This window comes from Durio zibethinus, chromosome 14 (assembly GCF_047325235.1).
Source record: "Durio zibethinus cultivar Kanyao isolate XHJ-2024 chromosome 14, ASM4732523v1, whole genome shotgun sequence".
Classification (NCBI taxonomy): domain Eukaryota; kingdom Viridiplantae; phylum Streptophyta; class Magnoliopsida; order Malvales; family Malvaceae; genus Durio; species Durio zibethinus.
In genome coordinates this window covers 22908439-22933002 of record NC_143175.1, presented here as the reverse complement: position 1 = coordinate 22933002, position 24564 = coordinate 22908439, and the positions used below count along the sequence as shown (strand labels likewise).

The following is a 24564-nucleotide window of genomic DNA, read 5'->3' as shown; positions in this document are numbered from 1 at the left end:
TTGCATGCCCATAATTACCTCTCAAAGTGATTCCAGCAATGGCACCCCCCTTGTAATTAATTATATTTCAAGTATTTAATTATTTCCTGCAATATAAAACATGTAATAAAAAACACATCAAAAAATTTGCTAAATTTTGATAAAAAAAAAAAAGAAAAAAAGGAGGAAAAACCCTATCAAACATCTTCACTTTGGAAATACTCTCCACCTCCACCGTGACTAGTTGATCTCCTTATTACGATCCCAAGTAACAACAGTGACAGAGGAAACCTTAAACAAAATCAAGCTTGATGGAGATAATAAAACTAACAAGGAAAAAGAGTTTTCCTTTATCAAAGCTCACTCTTTCTAAAACAATAACTTGGATTTTCCATTAGCCGAAAAAATCCAAGAATATAAACCCATGGAAAATACAAAAAGGACTAAAACCTACGGAAAAAAAAAGATAAATTGATTAACAAGAAAGAAACCATAAACCCTGATGGAGCAAAGGGTAAAATAAAGATAAAACAAAGAGAAAGAGATCATCAGAGACTGGAAGAAGAAGAGGACATGATTCCAATGATGATAACCAAAAACTTCGAAGAAAAAAAAATAATAAACAAAAGTATTCACATAAGAGTGAAGTTGTAGTTTCTTAGTTGTAGATAGAAGCAGAGAAATCCCATTTGTCAGGAGCCATGACGGTGCAATTTCAAGAAAAAGAATTTGAGAGAAACTATTGACAGAGAAAGGAAGAGAGGGTCGATGGAAGCGTACAAGTGTTATGGAACTACAGGCCGCTTACCAATGAGCTTCAGTTATCATGCAACTCTTTTATACTATCTACAATACAATAATTAAGACATTAAAAAAGAAAAAAAAAAACGAAACCCAACCAAACCTATTCATCTTTCCTCTCTTTTGTGGTCACCTTCTTTTCTTTTTTTTTCTTCTTTAATAGCCTAACTTGGGAGGACCCCATTTTCTTGTTGCAGCTCCATTTTTCTAGTCCAAAATAAGGAGTGTCTGGATTCTATAATGAAAGGAAATTGGCCAAATTTTGTGCAAATATTTCAACTGCCAGCCAGCCATCCTTTTATAGCAAAAACAACTACAACTATCTGTTGTATTTTTTTCTAACTCTGACAACCTGGGTTTTTCATGATAACTTTAAATATGGGTTTCAAGTTTATCAAGATGATTATCAGAAGGCTAGTATTAAAACAAAACCCAATCTTTTGGTGGCAAATAGCTTGGCAGAATTACATTAACAGTTGTAAATTAATATATATTATTATATCATATTAATATGCCAATAAGTGGCGAATTTGTCATTTGCTTTAATTTTATTTTTCTAGGTAGGTGCAAAAATTCTTTGGAGATTAAAGAATTGAAAAGCATCTACTCCAAGGTATTTAATTCTTTGTCCACTACTTATCAATAACTTTGTATTTTTTTTTTTAACTTTCTATTCTTTATTACAAATATAATTGTGAGAAAGCTTGAAAATTTAATGTTATCTTATATGATCGTATTAATACAAAAGCTACATGAAAAAAGTACAAAGTTTTTTCATATAATACTAAATGGATTTAGCTAAACTTAATCATTAGTCACTAAATGGGGTCAGCTAATAAAAATTGTCCCCAAAACCTAATAGTGATAATCAGCGAATATTTTTCTTTTTCGAATGGATGCCTTCAAGAATTTCAACTTTGCTCTCTATGCTACAAATATCAGTTACAATAGAGAATAAAATGGTTAGAATGTGGCTTAATTTCTTCTTAACTGCACTTAGCATAGACGTTTCCAGGCCTTCACGATTCCTTCTTATTTTACCTAAAAAAAACATTAATCATTATCGAAAGAGAAAAGAAGAAGGACCACAAGCATTAATATGTTATATATGTAAGTTGACTTTTATCGCTATGCTTTATAAGTCATATACGATTCTTGATAAACCATTTTCCAATCATTTTCACGCTTTGGTTTGAATTAGGGTTTGGCTAAAGATTCTCTTATAAACCAGTTCTTTTTTTTTTTTTCTAACCATGAGTTAATATTGTGGCTGTTGTACTATTTGTAAATTACATTATCTTATGATAATAAGATGTATATATATTAAACTTTGCTGGCCAGAATTCAAAATTTTTTTCTTAATGGATCTTATCAATTTAAAATTTTGTAGATAAAAAAATATTTAACTTGATAATTAGGTACTATTTATTGCCTAAATTGTTTGTGTTATAGGTAAAAAGAAAAATATTCTTCAAAAAAAAAAAAAAAAAGAAAGTATCTAGAAGTTAGGACTAATAATGGTCCATAAAGTAATTTGATACATATTGACAAAAGATAGGGGAAGGTCACGAGGGGACTCATGCTTCTTCTTCAAAATTGCCATCACATGATATGATTAGGTCCACATCATATAAACAGTTCTTTTTAGTAGTATTATTATTTCTTTATCTTCATTTTTACTAATGTCCCATATTCCTATTTGGGTAGGTCAAGACTTGGATTAAACCCACGATCTGAAGGATGAGACAATGTCCCTTGTCTTGTTGAGCCATGGGTTCCAGCTTGAAGTCTTAGCCAGGGTTCTCAATGGTATGTGTTCACTCGGATCCTTCCCCCCAAAATATTGACACATTCTCTTTTGTCTAGAAAAATATTGGTTAAAGTTTAAGGTTGTTGACCTACATTGACTTTAGAAGGACAATTTTGCACACCAAACTTAATTGGTAATGATTAATAATAATTTAGGAAAATTAAGTTTGGATATATAGTCAGTAGATTTATGATTAAAAAAAAATTCACATTCCATGAAGTTTTTTTAAATTTTATTTGTCAAAATTAATAAAATGATACATATTTTTTAAAATATAAAAAAAATTTAAAAAATAATTAAAAATGAGATATATATATATATATATGTGATAGATTTTTAATTCTATTTGTAAAATTAAAACTTTCACAATAAGTATATAAAAATAAACTCTTTATAAATATTGTCTTCAACAAATTTGTTTTGGAATGGATGAATTCCATAATTAATTAAATTTTACATTTAAAATTTTCTTATACATATATGAAAAAAGAGTTACTACTATAGTATAAAACAACACGATTAAGTTGAAATGCATTTGTATATCAGTATTTGTAAACTAGTAATTATAGAGAAAATGGATTTTCCAAAGTGGTGATGGTGATATAAAGTCCAAATACACTTTTTCTCTTCTCCATGATGTAAAAGTGTTTTAAGAAATTAAATTAAATAGCTGTTATTAGTGGGGGACTCTCAACGTTGGCTCTTTTCTTTCTAGCAAATTCAGGTGGTCCAAACAAGCCGCCCACTCTTAACCTCACGTTGATAATTTTTTCTTTGGTGCTCTCCTTTTTTTCAAGCAAACTATGCATGCTGAATAGAGAAAAAAAAAATAATCTTCCCCCTCCTCTCCCTTTACTTTTGCGGGGTGTGACGTTTACTGCCCCATTGGCACGCACAAGATCTATCCAAGTGGAAATCTCTTGTGAACCGCACTTTTTTTTTTGTACAATATAATAATTGGAAACGCTGCCGTTGGGCTCATTTGGATGTGTCAAAGGCATTTTTTTGTTTTTGTTTTTGTTTTTTTTTCTTTCCTTCATCATGTGTTTGTAAACAGAAGAGAAAAAGGTGTGCACCTTCAAAAAGGTGGCCTGATTGTTATCAGAAGTGGGTTGGAGCCTTTGAAACTACAATTAATTCAATATTAAGACATTTATCTGAAAATAGATGCTCCCCAAGAAGTACCATTGAGATAAATATCAAGAAAAAGTTTGTGACTCACAATTAGGATTTGAAATTGGAAGGTAAAAAGATTGATGAATACCCTTTTCCCACCATTTTCTTTTCTTTTATGTTTCAGCTCAATCATTGCAAATGGTGAAGAAATGGTAAAAGCTTTTGTTGGTATCAGGTTTAGATTTGAGAGTTAAAATCTTGAAATCACAACAACAAAAACAAAAAAAAAAAGAATGGTTAAGGGCAAATGTTGATGTATTATTTGCATTTGCATTCCAACGCTCAAGTCAGAGGTTGATTGTAAAAAATAAAATAAAAAATAAAAAATAAGTAGAAGAAAGTAAGACTAGATAAATAATACTTAAATGATTATATTTATAGACGAAAGGTAAGGCGTCTGTGAGATAAAATAATAACGTAACCGAACTGATGTGGCACTATATATATTAAATCGATCTAAAAGTTAAAAATATTTTTAATTGTCTGTTGATAGTTTTTAATGATAAAAAATATCAATTTGACCTTTGAACCCAAAATACTTCTAACAGCTTTCTTACATTTTTTTTTATAAGAAATTAGAAATTATAATGGTGGCTTATTGAAAAAAAGCAACTTAGGGTGGATTAAGTGGGATTGCCACTAAGAAATCCAACGTGGATTAGCGTTATCAAAAACTTTGTCTTTCCCACGCTAGTGATGAGATTAGAGTTTGCACATGAATGGTTAATTTTAATTAAATAAAAAAAATCTAGGATTAGAATCTCCTCTAACTTTATTAGAATATATAGGAGATTTCTTTGTTATTGAGAGGACAATAAAACAAGTGGGGGATATTTGCTTAATGTGTTAAGTGAGTGAATTAATAATTGATATTTAGATTAAGGCATAAACTTTTCTTATCAAGTAAATTATAGACTCAAATCAATCAAGACAATTCATCAAAACTTACCATATGAACATGCATGGCTTCACACTTTTCATAAATACTATAATATTATTATTTCGAATATTGATATAACAAATTTAATAATATGCTTTTTGAGTTATTCTTAAGACTTTAACTTCTATATCTCTATATAATTTCCATGCTATATTACGTACTTTCATATATATATATATATATATATACATATATGTATATATATACATGTTTATGTAAATGGTTTAGGGTGGGTTTCTTAATTATTTCTGTAAATATATGTAAATGGGTGAATATAGCAAAATTATTAAAAGTGAGTGACTCGAATCTCATAGCATTTTTTTTCAATTGGAGTATATATAAATATGTTATTATTTTTGGTTTCTTGGTTGGTCTAGACTATAGAGGACCGAAACACTAAACCTTTTAAGCTAAATGGACCTTCTCTGGATCCAGCTGGCTCAGACCAATACAACATGGGAGCTCGTTAAAAAATATACTCCAAGACCCAAGCGAGCAATCCAGGCCCTTAAGGTCCATCGTTTCTAGGTTATGCACCAAAAGTAGCTTTCTTTTTTTATTTATTTGTTTTTGGCATTTTACAAAAGATAATCTGAGTAATTAAGGAGAAAACAAGGATTCTTTCTTATTTGCTAGTTATTCTAATCAAACTAGTACATAGACCATGATAGTTTTAGCGGATAATTTATATTCTAATTTCAAACAAAAATTAGTAATATTTTATACTTGTATATTTGATTAATTGATTATTAAAGCACCTCTTAATCGAATCTTAAGATTAATTCAGTTGGTTTATTCAATCAACTTTAGGAAAAGACATCCGATAGATTTGACACTTATAATTTTTTTTTCTATCTCTAAATTGCAATCTCACTCACTCTCACACAATAATTGATATGCTAATTTTTCCCTATTGTAAAATGTGGCACACAATAATGTTTATCATGAATAATACATACTTTTATCTTAAAAGACTAATGGATGGATCTATATATAGCTTTTTATGAGTTAGATGAACAAATATATAAGATCTTCCATCCAAAATTAATTATCAAGGTACATTTGAATCTAACCTATCATGTTTATCACTCTTTTGAACATTGTAATTTTTCAACAATAACATAAAATGTGACTAATTAAAATAATGTTCATCAACAATAATATAAAATTGACAAATTAGAATAATGTTCATCGTCGATAATAATAAGCACGTTTATTAAAAGACTAATTGATTTATCAATAATTTTTGTTATGAAATAAGTAAACAAATAAAATTTTTGATTAAATTTGATAATTAAAATACGGTTGAAGATAATTAACATGTTTATTTCTCTTTCGCATGTGATAATTTTTTATTATCGTCAAATATGACATAATAATATTCATAATGGACAATATGATTTTATCTTAAAATTTTGATCTATCTGTATTCAATGTACTTTTTTATTATTATTATGAGAATCAACATATATATAATTTGAGTCAAATTTAATTATTAAAATACATCTAGTTCGAATGAAAACTAACATGATATTTTAAGTAAAATAGATATTTTAAGGTTAATGCTAGTAAATTTTATCATTAGTCCTTGAACTTATACCCAAATTTTATTTGGATTACTGAACTTTAATTTATTCCAATCATATCACTAAAGTTTGTTAAGTTTATCAAAATTGGTCATTTTAAATAATTTCATTCAAATTTTGACAAAAAAAAAATGACATATCTGCCGTGTCATCAATCATATCATTTGCTACATCAAGTAACTAAATTTATATAGTTTCATGAAATGCCATTAAACTATTACGCAGTATTCAAATAAGTCACTAAACTTTAATTCGACAATATAAAATCACTAAAATTTATTAAGTATGCCAAATTTAGTCACTCTAATAAATTTCATCCAAAACAAAAGTTAAGTAAAATCTAAATATTGAACAAAACCAAACAACATCCAAATTTTTTTTATCTTTTATTTAATAAATATTTAATAATATTTAATAAATAATTATTTAATTAAACTGTAAGAACTTTACCTTTTATTCAAATATTTATTATTTTTAATTTAAATGAAAGCAGTATTATTTCAAGAAAAACAAATATTCATTAAAGTATATGAGTTTACTTAATTTTTTTAAGTTTGATTTTTTGTTGGGTATGATAGAATTTTCGGTTAAATAAAAAATTTGGATGTTGTTTAATTGAGTTCAATATTTAGATTTTATTTAATTTTTATTTTGGATGAAATTTATTAGAGTGATCAAATTTGGTACACTTAACAAATTTTAGTTGATGTGGCAGATGATGTGGCAGTCATATCATTTTTTTTTATCAAAATTTGGATGAAGTCTATTAGAGTGACCAAATTTTGATAACCTGATTGAAACAAATTAAAGTTTAACGAACTAAAACGAATTCGAATATATGTTCGGTAACTAATGGTGAAATGTACTCATGTTAATGCTTAGCACAAGTTTAAATCATTTAAAAACACAAATGTCTTCAAAATTGTCCAGATAAATTCCAATAGGAAGCATTAAATAATAGTGACACATCTTACCATAGTAAGCAACAAATTAAATTCTCTTACCAACTTCATTTATCTTTAGAATCTTGACATATGGATTTGTTAACCTGTAATGCATGCATTAATGTTCTCTGAATCTCCAAATTAGTCATGAAAACCCCATTTCCCAACTCAGCCCCTTAAATAATTTGTCTCATCTCCTCTCAATATATAAAGACCTCATTGGCTTCTCCATTCAAGCAACCCAATTCTCTTCTTCATCCCCTTTCAATTATAAATAGTTTGAAGAGCAAAAGATATTTGCCAAGCAATAAGCATGACTAGAAAGAAGGTGAAACTTGCATGGATAGTCAATGACAGTGCTAGAAGAGCCTGCCTCAAGAAAAGGAGGTTAGGCTTGTTGAAGAAAGTCAGTGAGCTGACCACTCTGTGCGGTGTCGATGCTTGTCTTATCGTCTATAGTCCCAACGTAACCGAGCCAATGGTGTGGCCTTCTCACGCCGAGGTGCAACGACAACTTGGAGAGTTCCACAAAATGCCCGAGTCGGAACGGCAGAAGAAAATGATGAACCAAGAAACCTATCTCACAGATAGGGTTACCAAGGCGCAAGAACAGCTGACGAAGTATCAAAGGAGAAACAAAGGGGTTGAGATGAACCATCTCATGAATCAAATCGATCAAGACAAGGGGCTTGATGAACTTAACCTCACGGAACTGCATGGGCTGACTTGGTTGGTGGAAGAGAAGATGAAGGAGATGCGAAAACGTATTGAATTTTTTCAGCAAGTTCCTTTCGTAACAGCCAGCCCCCGCGCTCATGGTGATCTTTCTCTTCCTCCCTCAAGCCCTGCAGATGATCTAACGGCCCGAATTGGCGGTGCCAGTGGTGGCCTTGGAGGAGATGTGAGGAGTACTCACGCTGAGTCTTTGCTGTGGGATCAATGGTTCATCGATATGATGAATAACAGTGAATTCAAATCTGGAGCTAGAAGCAGTACCATGAGGAGTGATATAGGCTTACCAGATTATCACCCATGTTCTGGTAGTACTGCAGATGACCGGGGGCAGCCTAGACATTCATTTGGCGGCAGCTGGAGTGTTGCAGCTGAAATGGGGCAGCCCCCGTATGGGAATTTAAGACAACCCACATCTGATTTGGGGCTAGCTCCTGTGAGTTCAGGACCTCATGATGGTGCAAGTGACATTGGGCTGCCTCGTGGGAGTGCTGGAAGCATCAATGTTGGCCCTTTTGGGAGTGACAGTTGACAGCTCCACTCTAAGTGAGCTGGGGCTGCCTTTCGGGCTTTTTGGAGGCGGGAGCAGCAGTAGCGCCGGCAGTGATATGGGACGACTGCCATTTGATGGAAAAACCAGGCCAAACAATTTCTATCCATTGTTCCCTTGACTAAAGATCAATTTGTATAGGCGGTAAAATTAGTTTTAGTGACGTTGAATTGAGATTGGTTACCATAATAATAAATTTAAAATCGATGGTAAAAATACCTGATTTGAATGTAAATATAAAGATGATAGTAAAATAAATTACAATTAAAAGAAAATTAATTATTAAAGATATTAAATTAAAATTTATATGTAATAAAAATTTAAAATTATAAAATAATAAAATTTTTAATTTTTAATATAGTAATAAATTTTATTAATTTATTATATAATAAAATTCATTTGTATATTAAATTTAAAATTTTATTTTATAATTTCTTAAATCAAATAAAAAAACAAAAATAAATGTAGTATCATGTGAGAGCAATTGGAAATAAAAAATGAAAAAATACATCGCCAGTTGGCGACTCTAGGGTTCCTTTTCCAATTGCCAATTGAAAATGCAGACCTATAAGATATTTTATCACGCCGCATTAAAGGAGAGCGAAACGAATTGTCAGCGTGATCGCAGTCAAAAAAATGATCTCAAGTGTGCCACACTGACGCTTCGATGGCTGTTCAAATTAGGCTTAAGACTGGTGTATATGCTCATTTTTTATAGGTAGAAATTAATTAAAGGGGCTAAATTTTATTTAAGAATATCGTCGAGCGAAAAGCTTAATATTAACTCATGCAACTCCAATGTTTGACAAGCAAAGTAATATAAATGAACTCAATTTTGTAACAGAGAAAAAAATTTATATACACATCTAAATATATATATATATATACCATGTTAGTAAGTCTCACCAATTATAGTTTTCGAAAGTCATGTTTAATTTTTTTACTGTAAATATTTTATCCTAATTACCTTTTTGGATAAGCTGTATAAAATATAGCTTATGGTTCGAAACATTAAAACTTAGAAGTGACAGTTAAGATGCTTATGATCTTTTCCGTTAATTATTTTAATATTTTTTATAGATATTTTTCTTCTTCTTTCTTGAATTTTGCAAACATTCTCTCTCATCTGTTACAGCCATTTCTCTCATCATTCCGGCCCTCCTTCCTTGACGCCTACACCATAGCATCTTACGGCTTTCACCTGGCGATCATTTTCCTCTCTCTTTACTTTTCTCTGCTTTTTTTTTTTTTTTTAAGTTTCATTTATTCCTCTCTCTCTAAACAATTTGCTCAAAAGAATTTAATATGAAACCAAGAAGACGAACACGTGAGCCACTCCCGAGATGGCGAAATCTTTCTCTTTAAATTGAACAGATTTGGTCACAATTCATTGCACTATTCTTCAGCCATGTTTCAAAAACAATGTAGCAAAATTTTGAAAGAGAATGTGATAGAAGCCCACACCAAGAACAAATCAGTTGGGGGAAAAGTACTGGGCTTTACGTTTCCATCTGGAATTCGTAAGCAACTCTTTGATTATCCAATTTATTTTACCAGAGTCACTGCAAACTCAGTAAATTCTCTTCAAAGTAAAAAAAATATATATATATATATGTCAGGATAGATAAAATTATGCAATTCTATCCTGCCAATTGACTCTATGTTGCAAAAGTACTAGAAAGGCCAACCACGCGATAACGGAGTGTATGCAGCATGCATCGCTCTACCAAACGACTGGGTATCTAGAAGGTTGGACTGAGAGATGGCTGAACAGAAATCACACGATCGAACAAATAAAAAAGGGTCGTACAGCATCGATAGATCTTTCTATGAACAAAAGCAGCAATTCAATTGTTAATAGGCTACCCCACCTGTTGACTTATATCAGCTCCACTTCACTCTGAAGAGAACAAGAGAGCTCGCGCTAATGAATGAATGGCATCAGCCAGCCAAGACCAGACGCCACCCAAGGAATTGACACTTTCTTTTTTTAATATGTTAGTTAAACACGCCAGAGTCAGGTGGAAACAAGAACCTCGCGAGACAAAAGAAAGAAGGGAGTGTTACTACACTACCACAATGTTGAGTGTTGATGAAGTTTTCTCTCTATATGTATCCCTATGGTTTGGAAACTGAGCACTGCGTGATCGAGCAGAAAACCATTCTCAAACGCGCTTCCACAATAGCACCTTTTCCAGACCATCTTGTTCTATATATACAGCAGCATTCACTGCATCTCTGCTTAAAGCATAAGCCTTTTAGTAACTTCTTTTGATTTAGCAATGGAGATATTTGCTAAGACACTTAGCAATACAGATATTAACAAGAGATGTGTAGTTCCTATGAAGTACTTCAAAATGGGACGTTTCCCAAAATCACAAGGCGAAGATATGGTCGTTTTTTAGGTCAAAGATGAGAGCGGCCATTATCATACATTTTGCTGCTCTAAGCGCAAGGTTGGAAATGACCCTAATCGCCCAAAGCACCCAAAGCCCGTTCTTATCAACGGATGGATTCCATTTGTTCGCAAGAAGAAGCTTGGCGTTGGTGACAGAGTGATCATCTATGAGGAGCAAGATGAAACAGGTTTGATGCTGCGTAGGATTAAAGTGGAGAAACGAACCAGCCCTTCTGAACCTCGTTTGTCTGCTGTTACAAACCAAAACCTTGATGGAAACAAGGGTTCAACCATCGACAACAGTGACAAGGAGCCTGACCTAGGTGGAAGCAATGCTGCAACAAGCTCCAGAATTGACAAGGAGCAAATACCAACCCCCCACGGCACTACTGAAAGGCCAAGTCGAAACTTGAGTTTGGAATTGACTCTGAAACAACCCATGACAGAGGGAACCAATTCCTCAACATGCCCCATCATGGACAGGGAGCAAACACCATTCCCCCACAGCAATTCTCAAGATATAGCATGCTACAGGACTGAAAGGCCTAGTCTGAGCTTGAGTTTGGGATTGACTCCAAAACCAACCATGACAGGTGGCCAACAGCATGCTTATATGCAAGTACTCAAAACTATCGACTTCTTAGGGGCTTTTTAAAGCAAGGTAGGAAGTTACAAGACTGAAGAGAAAGAGGAACCAAGCTTTGGTGAGATGAATAAGTGCTTATGTTAAGTTCCCTTTTGTTCCTTTTGTATGCAGATGCTGTTGTATTCTCCTAGGATTTGGACCACTACTAGTGCTTCTATTCTGCTTGGATGTAAAATACTACTAGTGCTTGTATTCTCTTAAAATGTAAAATGCTACTACTGCTAATTTTGTTTGAAAATGGAATGGGAAGCCTTAATGAAGTGAGATGAATGAGTGCTTCCATTAAGTTACCTTTTGTTCCATTCTCCTGGGATGTTAAATACTACGATCACTTTATTATCCTAGGATGTAAAATAGTACTAGTGCTAATTTTCTTCAAAAATGCTCTGTCACTGATTTTGTCTGGTTATTCTTGTCATGTGATTAATTATGATATGTTGTAGAATTATGAGGGAACTGATGAATACTATTAGGAAGGCTTAACACTGCCCTTGAATTGAGGGGACGAGCTTTAAAAGAGCTTCCAATTAAGTAGGTCTTAAACCAAAAAGAAAACTAGTAAAATTATAGGACTAATTGATAATCGAGCAGTGGTGACAGGTAGATATCAAGATATACCACAAAGTGAGTGGTTTTGATGTTATGATTCAATCATTTAGAAGAACGGTGAAATTGATGAAAAATATTAATTAGTATCCATTTTATTTGAATATATTGGATGAAACAAAATGGATTCATGCATTTGAAGGACTATGAGATTGCACAATATCACTTTGACCCGAAGGCAAATTTTGGCAAGATGAAAATAAGACTAGAAAAGTTTTATGGCCATGAATGAAGAAGAATACTTGGAGATACAGATATTATGTGGTTGTGTGGCTCTCTAAGAAAATATAATTTTAGAAATGTATGCATTAAAAAACAAAAGAAAAGTAGATATGGTGCCAATTAATGACAAACTGAATGAGAAACGACAAAGGTGGCAAGATTGAAACCAAGGCCTACAAATGCTCATGTAAAAAGATGTAAGCTATGGAATATGTCCAAATCAAACAAGGAAGCAAGCAATCAACAGATAATAAAACTATACTCTAAATGTGAGGATAAGTTTGTGAAAATAGCAGCTTCATAAAATCTTTATAGTGCAAAATCAGTTAATAACTAACATAACATAAAACTCCAACCAAATGAGAAAATGTTTCAAGAAGTCAATTAACAACATCAAAGGTTAAAAAGCTTAATAGCACGAAGAATGTTTTATTCTTATGAATCAGATCTCAATGAGTAATCGCAAAAATACTAATGTATATAATTTACACACATAACTCTCTTTGAACTGTAAGAGCAGCAGTTTTGTCCCAAAGGAATAGAAGCAAAGATAGATGTAGACATAACAGCAATTTAAAAGATGGAAAAAGGATTACAACATACCAAAAAGAAAAAAGATGCAGCCGAACCATCAGAAGCACCATTAAAAGATCTTGTTATACTGGCTGGTGAGAGAGTCTCTGAGGTTAGAATAAAGGCCGAACAGTGAGTATTGCCGAAGATTGTCCACTTCATACCATGAGTTGAGAGCAGAAAGGTGCTTATCCGTCCCAGAAAATGCTAGCTGTATTCCAAGACTGCAATCGACAGACCCTCCATGGTTTTTGCAGCTGTTTGTGGTGATTGCACAGTCTTGCTTGTTTAGGCACACAAAATTTGATTTTCCCGGACATTGAGCACATCCATCCCTTTTCCAGTACAAGTTTTGCAGCCTGCCTTTCGTAAACTCAAGTACCTGCATGAACGAAACCATCATCAATTTCTGTAGACTTTTACCAAGGTAAAAACTAATACAATTAAAGAAAACGCATTCTGGTTAATCCCTTACAAGAGTAAAGCTTGTAACAGTGTAGGTACTGTTTGCCACGAAAGTAGGCAGGGACCTTGCAGCATATTTTCGACCAGCAAATGCAACCATATATCCACCAACTGAGTCCTGAAAATATCAAAGCCTACAGGGATTATAAGACATATTCATGTGATAGAATTACACATATTGGTGACTTCCCAGAGTGAAGAGAGTGCTCCGAATTGGTGGTTGGGCTTGTCAAAAATAAAATAAAAGGCACTGTTTGGTTGTCACTTTTAGTGCTTGCTATTTGCTTCTAGATTAAGATTTTACTTTCTATGATTTGCTTTTGTGCAAAATGCAAACACCAAACGGGACCTTAAAGATCAAAGTACATTTACAAATTACATTAATTCGAATCCATGGATCTTCAGATCCTATCATTCCACAAATTCCATAATTAAAATTTTCTAGAAATTATTAAACAAAAATGAAAAAGAGAGAGAAAGAGAGAGAGAGGATTGGAGAGGGGCTAACCGGAGAGAAAGAGGAGGTGTTGATGGTGAGTAGAGAGATCTCATCAACTTTGGGTCTAAAGAGAGCGACGCGACAGTTGGAGTTCGACAAAGAGAGTCGGCGATCGCAAGGAGACAACTGAAGTGAGCTGTTGAAGAAGAATGATTGCCTCGATGCAAACGCGATCCCGAACGTGAACCCGTCCGATACCTGGACTTTCGTGTCAGAACACGGAATGTACACGTGGTTCGTGTCGTCGCTTGATTCCACCAGAAGTGACGACGTCGCCGCCGTCATCAGAAGAAGGAGAAAATAAACCGCCGTTATCTCCATTTTTAATATTTCTTTTTTTTATTATTATTTTGTTTTCGCTCGTCTGGTGGATGTGAGCTGGTTGAGGAAGAAGGATTCGTATAAAATGTTAAATTGGGCTACGTTTTGGGCCATTAAAGTCGAAACTGAATTGGGGAATCGGCTCATTTTCTTGGATCGGGTTTGAGCTAAAACATATCGAAGCAATATATTGTATTTGTTTTAAATTTAAGATTGATATAACAAAATCAGAAATAATAAATTAATATACTATTGGCGGGGGAAGATTAGAGAGTAAAAACACGCTCCATTCGAATATATTTAAAAATAATAATAATAATAATAATAATAAATCAATAGAAAAGGAAAATAGACACGTGACTGACCTTTAATAAAGCGTTAAAAAAGCTTTTGAGAATGTCTTGCCTTAAAAGTTTTTTCATTTTTTTCCTCTACTGACTGCTGAGCCAGTACCATATTATATATGGGGTATTAATCCTTTTTATTGTACTCAATTAAACTTTTAAAGTATCATTTTTGTTTAATTAAGTTCTTACTTTGCATAAAAATTCCTAAAATTTGTTAAAAAATAAATGTTTAGTTAAATAAAAATAATATTTTAAGGTATTAATTAAAAAAATAATACTTTAAGAATTTAATTAAACAAAAAAATAATGTAAAGGCTTAATTAGATTTTTTCTTTTTATAAAATAATCCGAAGTAAATAGGTTATTCAATTCCTTAATTCAAGATAAAATATATCGTATTTGATAGTTTAAAACAAGTGATTGTAGGTCGTGCATTTAAAATGATTTCAACAAATGATCATTAACAATATTCAAACTTAAAATCTTTTTATTAAAAATGATGAGCCTTAATTGAGCAAACTACTTAGTGATAGGGCTTAATTAGATACAATGATAAGGGTTTATATAAAAGTTTTGAAAAATACAAAGATTTTTTAATATTTTAATTTATTTTTTTCTGTTAACTTTTTTTAAGTGAGATTCACAGCTTGTGGAAAGGCAGTTGTATTGGTTAAAATATTAACAAAATTAGCTTTTATGCAATAAGTTTTTATTCTTTTATTGAGATACACTTAACGTATTATTTTTGTTTAATTAAATATTATTTTGTATAAAACCACTAAAATCCAATAAAAATAAGGGTTTACTTAAACTAAACTAGTGCTTTAAGGATTTAATCAGACCAAAGTAATACTTTAAAGGAAAATTAAACAAACATAATAATTTAAAGATTCAAATGAGTATAATAAAAGAATAATGACTTATTTAAAAATTTAAAATATATATATATATTTTTTAATATTCTAGTTATTCATACAAATCACATGCTCAAGTGTTCATTATCTTAAATTTAAGCACAAAACAAGATTATAAGAAATAAAATTATGAAACATTACTATATATAATATATATAATATATTCATTGCATTTAAAACGTAGTTAACAATCCTTAATCCGTTTCATAGAATTTTTCATTCTTGATTAACAGCTTTCTCAATGTTCACTAACACAACATTCACCTTGAAAATCAAGTTATTATAAATACTAATTGGATAATATATTTATCTTACCCCAATTGCATATAATATTTACTTTAATTAACAAGAAATTAGTTTAATTGATAAGTTGGTTTGTCTAGACTTTAGGTGGTTTTGGATTCAGATACTATTAATGGGTCTTTGTTAATGCTAATCTCGAATATATAATTTTTATAGGATATTATACATTGGGTGATTTTAAAAACATCTCTTTTTTTTTCATGTTTTTTAAAAATTATTTTTAAATAAAATTACTTAATTATTTTTTTTCTTTATACCACATTAATTTTTAAGTTTCTGAATTTATAAATGTGAAAACTTTTAAAAAATTTTTTTGTAAATTCAAAAACTCTTAAAAACTTTTATATTTGCATATTCGAAAGCTAAAAATTTTCTATAAGATTTTTATTTTCAACTATTTTTTTCCAATTTAAATGTAATTTTTTTTAAATTTATTAGATATAAAATTTTAATAAATTATATGACTTATCAAAAATGCATTTTAAAAGCTTTAAAATTGATATGAGAAAGATAAATAAATAATTTCATCTAAATAAAAACTTTTAAAAAAAGTTAGATGTTGAAAAAAATTAAGAATATATTCAGAAGCTTTCCATTCCCATTCTATCTTGACTTAAAAGACGAGTAGCATATATACCATGAAATTAATGTAAAAAAAAAAAACATACATTACCCTTTAATTTAAAGTTTATTCATAGTCCTTTTTCAACCTCTTTTTGGCATGTTTCTCGCTGAGTAGTGTTCTATCGTAATCGTCATGATTGACTTTTGGGCAATTCTATCGATATCAAATTTTCCATGGCAAGCCTCATCCAGATGTTGTCATCGATGTGCCAACAGATGTCCAAGATCCAAGATGAATGATAGATATCGTATTAATGATGTAGGTGAAAAACAAACCATTTAACATTTCAAAGTTCAAATTTCATTAACCAAACATGGAAACTTTTTTTTAATTTTGAAGGGCTCTGAACCAGGCTCTTTAAACGAGGAGTTGGATACATTTTGTGTTATACTCACCTGCAACATGACTTTGTACTATTACTGCACATGGTTTTGCTGGGTTGCTGTCTAAACTTAGCATAGAATTTTGTCTCTAACCCAAAACTATCTCCAAATCTTTCTGGTTTCTGGGCTGACCATCTTAATTTTAGCTTCATTGCTATGCTGCCTCATTGTCTGCAGGCCATTGGGATATATGGTAAAAGCTCAATGTTTCAGGACTTGTTGATTGCTGTTAGATTAAAGTCTCAAATGAGAGTACATATCAATAGCCTTTTTATATTCATGAAAAGATTTTCCTTGGCAATTTAGGCAAATACCATCCACTGAGCTTTCTTGGGTTCTTTGTTTCTTCCTCTCATAGTCTAGAAAGATTAATATTTCTTTCGTCTCCAACATGTTAGCCAAGGCAATTTCAAAGTCTTTTGCTAGTAGATGTTCCTTCTCTATGTGAAATATGATTGCATTTATGCATAAATTCCTAGAACCATCTTGCATTTGTAGCAGTAAGAGAATGTTCTGAATTTCAATCTAAAATTCACACAGAAAAGAGGACAACAGAAAGAATTTTTACACAGAAATTATGAGAATCCTTCACATCAACCACCTGGCCTGCTTGATAAGGGAACGACCTCAGCTAGAGGAGTGGATAAGGGGGTCGGGATTGGAGATGTCCTGCAAACTGGACATGTTGGGTGCAGCCGCAACCAGGGGTCAACACACTTGACATGGAAGAGATGGTTACAATCAGGCAGCAGTCTAAGCGTATCACTACTCTTGTAATCTGCCAAGCATATGGAACAGCATGTAGCTGTGGAATCTTTCTTGTGGAGCTTGGCCTCGGAGTACAGCAGCTTGGGATAGCTCTTTATCATTTCCTCATCGAGGCCTATATCGACAACAAAACTCTCAGCATCAGTTGCAGGCTCTTGCCTTGACCTTGACGGGGCTTGTGGTTGTTGATGAGTACCCCTGGTGCAAAAGTAGGAAGCCAATGTGATGGTCATGATAAGCAAGAGGATTCCAACAGAAATTCCAACGCCATATGCAAACCCACCAATGTTGTTGTTGGAGCCGAGAAATCCCTGATCATAACCCGATGAGGTGTTCATGATCTCCTGGAAGAATGAAAGCAGAACAAGCGATTGGAGATGAAAAAAGTAGTTTGGTCAGCCATGGCTGTGGCCAAAGAAATGGTTACTTGGGGTGGTTTTCAAAGTTTAAAAAAGTCAATGGCAACTTGAGAGAGAAGAAAATTAGTGGAATTTTTAATTAGGGGAAGATGTATGTTGTTTAAGTAAAGAAAAATAAAAGTTATTTACTATATCCTTCTGATAATGGGGTATTTGTTTTTGGAAGTCAACGGTTCCGATTGCAAGATACTATATCCTTCTGGTCGCTTGTTTGATTTGATGTCTTAATTTCTTTCAACTAAAACTTACCTAAAAATAAGATTTTTTTTCTCTCTCTCTGCAAGCATATTTTATTTAGATTTTAAATAATTTATACAATCATAATATTTAAAATTCAAAATTTAAGATATTTTTTATTATAATGTTTTTGTTAAAAAAAACCCGAAGTAAAGCCCAAAAACCCAATTTTGTCTGCTCACATGAAATATTATAATTCGATTCATCCCTCTGTTTTTCTTTCTTTTCTGCCTCTATTTTGGATTCAAAAGTACTGAGAATTCCCATTTTCACTTTCACAGTAGTAGGTTATTTGAAATGGAAAGTTGTTAGCAGTTATGACCTACCAAATTTATGATGGAATCGTGGCCCCCGGTTTTTCAATTGATTATAGCCATCTAATTATTTGTTTTTGGTTTTATGAATTTTGAATGTTATAAACATAAATACAATGAGCTGCTGATGATCTAGCTGCTTGGCTGGTAGCAGCTAACTATCTCTGTAATCTACTCAAGTAGGCCAGTTCGCAGAAGTGGTAAGAAACGAATATTGGATACATTAGTATTAATGTTTGAATCTTTCTCAATCTTTTGTTGATAAGTGATTTATAAATTTAAAAATTTTACGGATAAAAATTTAATGAATCTATAAATTTCAATAGATCTGTAGATGAAAATTTAATTGACCCATAAATTTTAAATAAATCTCAATTGAGTTGATGATTTATTTTAATTTTAGCGATGGGATAATTTTTTTTACTCCTGAATTTTTTTGAATAAAAAAAATCATATACAAGTTGTTCCATTCTTTGGATTTGGCTGCCATTTCGGTGCTTCATCTTCTCTGCTTACATTCTGTATCCAGTTCTAGCATGAATCATTGCTTCCACATACAACTATTTTTCTTTTCGATTGAATACAAATTTGGAAAAGAACATGAAATTATTATTGAACCAAATTTTCGGATGCAGTTTAAACTTGTTATTGATCAATGGTAAACTTCATTGAGTTGGGAAAGTTCTAATTTCATTCTCATTCTCAATCAATAATATAAAAAATATATATTTTTATCTCGTATATTTATTTTTTTGACATAAATAATTATTAATTTGATTGTAAATTATATTATTTATGAATTAATTGATTTACTCATAATTATTAGACTCGTTTTTAGATTTATTCTATAATTATATATCATATTATAAAATACAAATATTTAAAACAAAATTAATGTGCAAGTAGCATATGATTCTATAAAATATGTAACTGCTAAAAGTGAGAAAAAGAAAGATAACTTTTCCATCACAATCAAGGCTTCATCAAGTCGTCAACTATCTATAATAATGTTAAAAATGCATACTAACTCTTCACGAAAAGACTTCATCTTCCTCACGAGACAATTGCTTACGCAACCACTTGCATGGCGGCGTTATAAATGTAGAGTATGGGAGCTAATAAGACCAAAAAAAAAAAAAAAAGATTATTTATCCAAAAAAAATTGTTGAGTTGGGTGATAAATTATTATTTGTGTTAAGCTTTGAATTCAAGATGTTTCTGAAAAGATAAAAAAAAAAAAAAGGATGATTGGAAATAAAGATAAAAAGTATCTTATGTATTTACATTTTAATGCATAAATTAGAACAAATAAGATCAAAAATAAAATAATAAAAAAAGTCAGAATTACTTTCGATTATTTGTTAAAAGTTTGTAACATAAAAAAAAAATTATTGTATACTTTTGACTACTAAATCCCTCCCGCAATTATCTAAAAAAATTTTAAGTTTACATCCATTCAAAAAATTTTTTTTTTTGATAAGCTGAATTTTTATTTATGAAAAATCAGTAAAAATCTATTACAATATAATTGTTCTATAATTTAACAAATTATTTTTTACATAGTATGGCACTCAATTTTTTTTACAAATAATTAAAATTTTATTTATCTAAAGATAAACAAAAAAAACTTACCATAAATGTTACAAATGACTGTATCATATACTATATATATATAATACTTTAATAAAATTTTAAGGACTTTTTTAATGGATTTTCTTTTGTTCATTGATTTTTTTTAATAAACAAAAACTAAATTATTTTAAATTTTAATCTTATAAATCCTCAAATCTCACTTACTATATACAAATGTTCTTACAAAAAACTCGTATTTCAAACTACACTTTGCATACACTATACTTTGATGACTTGGTATGTACTTGTGTACTTGTCATTAAGTCAAGTAATTATTATTGTTCTATTGATGCCAAATTTGTTACTAACTATAGTTAATATCGAGTTTTAATATTGTATTTTAATTTTATCAAAATTTTTATTATACTTTTAATTTTGTTAATTTTAAATAAAAATTTAACGAATTTAGATGAAAATTTATCACCTATATTAATGAAAATTAAAATAAAGAAAAGAATTGAAAAAAAATAATTTTTTGTCACCATAAAAATAATTGATGTGATGATGATTAAATATTTATAATACATGAAATGATTTTATTAAATACTCATATTACATTAATCACTTAACTGATTATAATAATATAAAATATCAAACGATTTATTTAGACACCAAATAGTAAAATAGATATAAAATATATAATATATGGACATTTTTTATATTAATCCCAACATAAATTAAAATTAATCACAGACCATAGCCTTTTAAAAATAAATAAATTCATTTCTCTCAAATAAATAAATAAGAAAGAAAAAAGCAAAAAGAAGCCTCCTTCATGAAACGGAAAAAGATCACCGGAGACGCCGATTAAAAAAAAAAAGAGAAAAAAAGAAAACCCTTCAGCTTGTGGTCAACGCCAACAAACTGCCAGTGTGGTTTGTCCAATTAATTCCCGTCCATTACGCTGACCAACACAGAGCAACGGTCCAGATCACTCCCAGCTCTTAAACAACCGTACACATTCTCTTGAATCTCTTCCCGTCTCCATATCTTCCCCAAACACTTCGCGGTACATTTCCGGCACTCTGCTCTCATCCAAAATAAATCATAAATAAAATAAAATAAATCCTCAAAATCTCTACAAACTGAAAATAAATATTTAAATTAATAAAGCTAGTCTGTTTTTTTTTTTTTTTTTTTTTTGTGAAACTGAAATTGGATGGAGGTGATCCAATACAACCGGTTCATCGCACCCCTCTTGCTGCTGCCATTATGTCTGGTTTTTCCGTTGACCCTCGCCAACGACGTTAGATATTGCGATTAGTCTCTCTAAGCGCTAACTCCACCCCTTAATTTTTTTTTGAAAATTAAAATTGATTTTTTTTCTTGTTCGCTGGAAATTATATTATTTAATTCTGTTATTCTGTTATTCCGTTCACTGTCTGCTGCCGTCCACCGTCACCGACCGCAGCCTAGAAATCCACCAAAAATCACCAAATTACTCCTCTCCATCCCTTCTTCACCTTTCTAGACTTAAAATTTTCTTAAAATCCTCTACATAGTCCTAAATTTAACCCTATATACAACCCAAATTTTAGGGACTATAAGTGTAATTTACCCAAAAATCCTAATAAATTTGGAGATGATTTTCTACCATGGTAATATATACATACATACATACATACATACATACATACATACACTAACGAGGTTGAGTATGATGTAAAGGTTCGGAGTTGAGATTTCGCCTAACCCGACCACCAGGGCCAAGCCTGCTACCTTTAACGTCTCTCCAACAACAGGTAACTAATGAATGTCTTTTTCCCGTAATCTATTTGTTAATTTATGTTAGGTGCTGTGATTTGATGATCGCAATGGTATGTGTTTGTATATAAAACATTGGTTTGTAAGGTGTCTTGTAGTTTCGAAGGTTGATACCTTTTATTATTGGTTAATAATCTGATAGCTCTATGTCACGTCCGATGATTGATGATGGTGATTGTAGTATGCAACCAAAAACAATGGTGTTTTTAGTTTTTGATTGAAGGTGGGTTGTACTTTCTGTAATGATATACAGTTGCAGCAATCGCTGGGTGGAAACTGGTGATTCAGGTTATTTTGGATGGCACATTCACAATGAGACTCTTTGTGATGACTGGTGAGACATCTTGCTTTGTGTCTACTGGTGATTTTGTGGTTTCTTACTCGCAGGGACGGATCCAGGGAGGGGGCTCCGGGGGGGGCGCTGTCCCCGATGGAATCTATTAATAAGTTATCCCAAATTTTAATGATTCTCGTATTTTGTTCCCGCTAAAATATAAAAAAAGTAAGTAGAATTATTAGAAATAAATTTAAAATTTTTATTTTTTGTTTTAGATTTGATTAATTGGAAAAGAAATACTTAAGAGTGAGTCTTTTATAATATTGAAAGGTATATGAATGTATTAAAAAAAATTTTAAAAATTGAGTAAAGTTATGTTTCACAATGTAAATATAAAACTATTATACCAATGTTATTATTAGTTAATATAATAAATTTGCCCCTATTGAGTATAAATCCTTTTTCTTTCCCACGTCGCAAGTTTTGCCAGGATATACTCCACCTATAATCTCAACTTAATTTTGTATAAATCATCGGTGGTGGGTTGGATTTTTATTTTTAAATGTTTGCTTGCACCAATGTTCTTGCATTAGCAGAAGTGTTAAATGCCTTGTTGCCAACCCATTTGTTTAGTTTTGGCCAACTTTGCTTTATGTTTAGAAATTAGAAGAGGTGGAAAGAGAAGAATATATATATATATATATATATATAGGGATATTGCTGTAAAAAGATAAGGATTGAAGATCAAAATGCAAATTTGAAAAACCAAAGCCAACGGTAGATCTTTTCCTTCTATTTTGATCTAATGCATGGAAAATTTGGGATTTTCATGGGTTTGGAAGTATGCAGAATTCCGATCTTTCTCTTCCCTCATCGTATTTCCATCTTATTCAACAAGTGAAATAATTCAGCCTCCCTTTATTTTAAGTTTCAACCACCTCTTTCTTCATTCTAAACATGTATTGATGTTTTGCAAGAATTATTTAGTCAGAACGCACTTTCAGTTCTTTCAGAGTTCTTTTGGAACCAGGCCTTAACAGATAACATATGTAACTCATTGTTTTCAAGTAGATAGAGTTGACTTTAGTTGTTTGTCTGTATTCCAAGCTTATCTCATAATTTATGTTTTATCACAAGCTAACTCATTTTACTCATTGCTAGTAAGCTTAACTTCCTTGAAATTTATTCCCACAACTCAACAATGATTTATGCATGTTCCTGAAGCAAAAGAAAAATCAGGGTTTGTGCGTGCATTTTTTGTTACAAATGGAACTTTTTTTATGAAGAAACTTATGAGGGCTGCCATTAAATCCCCAGTCCCCAGAAAAATAATTGTTACATTAAAACCTATGAAGACTTGTGTCATATGTGTTTTGCTCATGCCCATGCATTAATGATCCAGTAGAAAACTAAACATATCCGGTTCTGGGTTATAGCCAACACTCCTTGTTGTCACAGCTGTTGTATAACTTTTTGTGGTATGCACCGAGGTTGGTTAAGGTTGATTGCTTGAGTACCACCGAATCTCTCAATAGAACGTCATTTGCCTTGTTCTAGGCGTGGAATATGATTTCTGCTCCTTCATTTGCTCTTCATACTATAAGCTTAGAATAAGGCCCCAATTCTTTCCTTTACTGATCTTTTGTTAAACATAAGATAGGAGAATGCTCTTTTCAAGATTTTCATCTAGTCAACAATCATCTATGACTAATGTTAATTGCTTATCCGTTGAGGTTAGTCTTGTGTCTATTGCTCAAAGGTCCTCCATCATCTTCATATGTGTTTGCTTTTTCTTTAATGACTGTTGAGAAGTCTCGAGTTTGCTTTTGTTTGTTTGATCGATCAGCAATGTAATTGAACAATGTAAGTCCAATTGGCCTGTTGAGGTCAATGAGATTATTTAGGTTTGATGGAATAAGGGATTTTCTCTTTTATCAACAAAAGGAAATGCCACCTTCATTTTTTTTAGCTTTGACAATACCTCTGACAAACCTGATGCAGGATTCATACTCTCTGAAGATATAGATGCAAACAAGCATGAATTTGATGTTGACATCGGGTTTCCAACATCTATAGCCGATATTATCCATGTAAAGTACTCTATTTGCTGTATGTTCCTACCAACTTTGTTCTTATCATGCATCATGCATGTACACCTTTGATTATCTCCGTGAGTTATTTCTGTGAAAAGTTAAAACCCAAATTCCTTAGGATAATATAATCTAGGTTACCTCCAGCGCCTTTTCAGCGGGCTGCCCATCAGCACTTGTACGAACCTCCTGACTATTGATGAAAGCTTGAAATATGCCATTGCTAAGAATTACAAAATTTTT

The 24564-nt window shown here is 31.5% G+C and overlaps 3 protein-coding genes, 1 long non-coding RNA gene and 1 pseudogene across 4 annotated transcripts; 3 read left to right on the top strand and 2 right to left on the bottom strand.

The window, feature by feature from the left end:
- The first annotated feature begins 7313 nt into the window (after nucleotides 1–7313).
- Nucleotides 7314–8720, top strand: LOC111294886 (uncharacterized). The gene has a single exon (XM_089742915.1). It carries the CDS (start codon nucleotides 7550–7552, stop codon nucleotides 8498–8500), a length of 951 nt encoding a protein of 316 aa, XP_089599041.1. The 5' UTR covers nucleotides 7314–7549; the 3' UTR covers nucleotides 8501–8720.
- A 2080-nt stretch (nucleotides 8721–10800) lies between these two features.
- Nucleotides 10801–11697, top strand: LOC149515141 (uncharacterized). Its single transcript, XM_089742993.1, has 2 exons — nucleotides 10801–10851; nucleotides 10924–11697. The coding sequence occupies exons 1-2, from the start codon at nucleotides 10801–10803 to the stop codon at nucleotides 11569–11571; spliced, it is 699 nt and encodes a 232-aa protein (XP_089599119.1). The 3' UTR covers nucleotides 11572–11697.
- Nucleotides 11698–12790: 1093 nt separating this feature from the next.
- LOC111295483 (uncharacterized) lies at nucleotides 12791–14315 on the bottom strand. Its single transcript, XM_022888984.2, has 3 exons — nucleotides 13937–14315; nucleotides 13439–13546; nucleotides 12791–13345 (listed from the first exon to the last, which is right to left on the bottom strand). The coding sequence occupies exons 1-3, from the start codon at nucleotides 14246–14248 to the stop codon at nucleotides 13034–13036; spliced, it is 732 nt and encodes a 243-aa protein (XP_022744719.2). The 5' UTR covers nucleotides 14249–14315; the 3' UTR covers nucleotides 12791–13033.
- Nucleotides 14316–16621: 2306 nt separating this feature from the next.
- LOC111295074 (RING-H2 finger protein ATL70 pseudogene) lies at nucleotides 16622–18139 on the bottom strand (annotated as a pseudogene).
- A 2646-nt stretch (nucleotides 18140–20785) lies between these two features.
- LOC149515140 (uncharacterized) lies at nucleotides 20786–23160 on the top strand. Its single transcript, XR_016327254.1, has 3 exons — nucleotides 20786–21199; nucleotides 21859–21932; nucleotides 22208–23160. It is a non-coding gene; the product is annotated as an uncharacterized LOC149515140 (long non-coding RNA).
- The last annotated feature ends 1404 nt before the right edge of the window (nucleotides 23161–24564 follow it).

Coding starts and splice junctions, on each gene's coding strand:
- LOC111295483 (XM_022888984.2), bottom strand. CDS start 14,248: ATGGAGATAACGGCGGTTTATTTTCTCCTTCTTCTGATGACGGCGGCG. Junction 13,547..13,936: donor ACACCTCCTCTTTCTCTCCG/GTTAGCCCCTCT, acceptor TGATATTTTCAG/GACTCAGTTGGTGGATATAT. Junction 13,346..13,438: donor CTGTTACAAGCTTTACTCTT/GTAAGGGATTAA, acceptor TCGTTCATGCAG/GTACTTGAGTTTACGAAAGG.
- LOC149515141 (XM_089742993.1), top strand. CDS start 10,801: ATGGAGATATTTGCTAAGACACTTAGCAATACAGATATTAACAAGAGA. Junction 10,852..10,923: donor CAGATATTAACAAGAGATGT/GTAGTTCCTATG, acceptor GTCGTTTTTTAG/GTCAAAGATGAGAGCGGCCA.
- LOC111294886 (XM_089742915.1), top strand. CDS start 7,550: ATGACTAGAAAGAAGGTGAAACTTGCATGGATAGTCAATGACAGTGCT.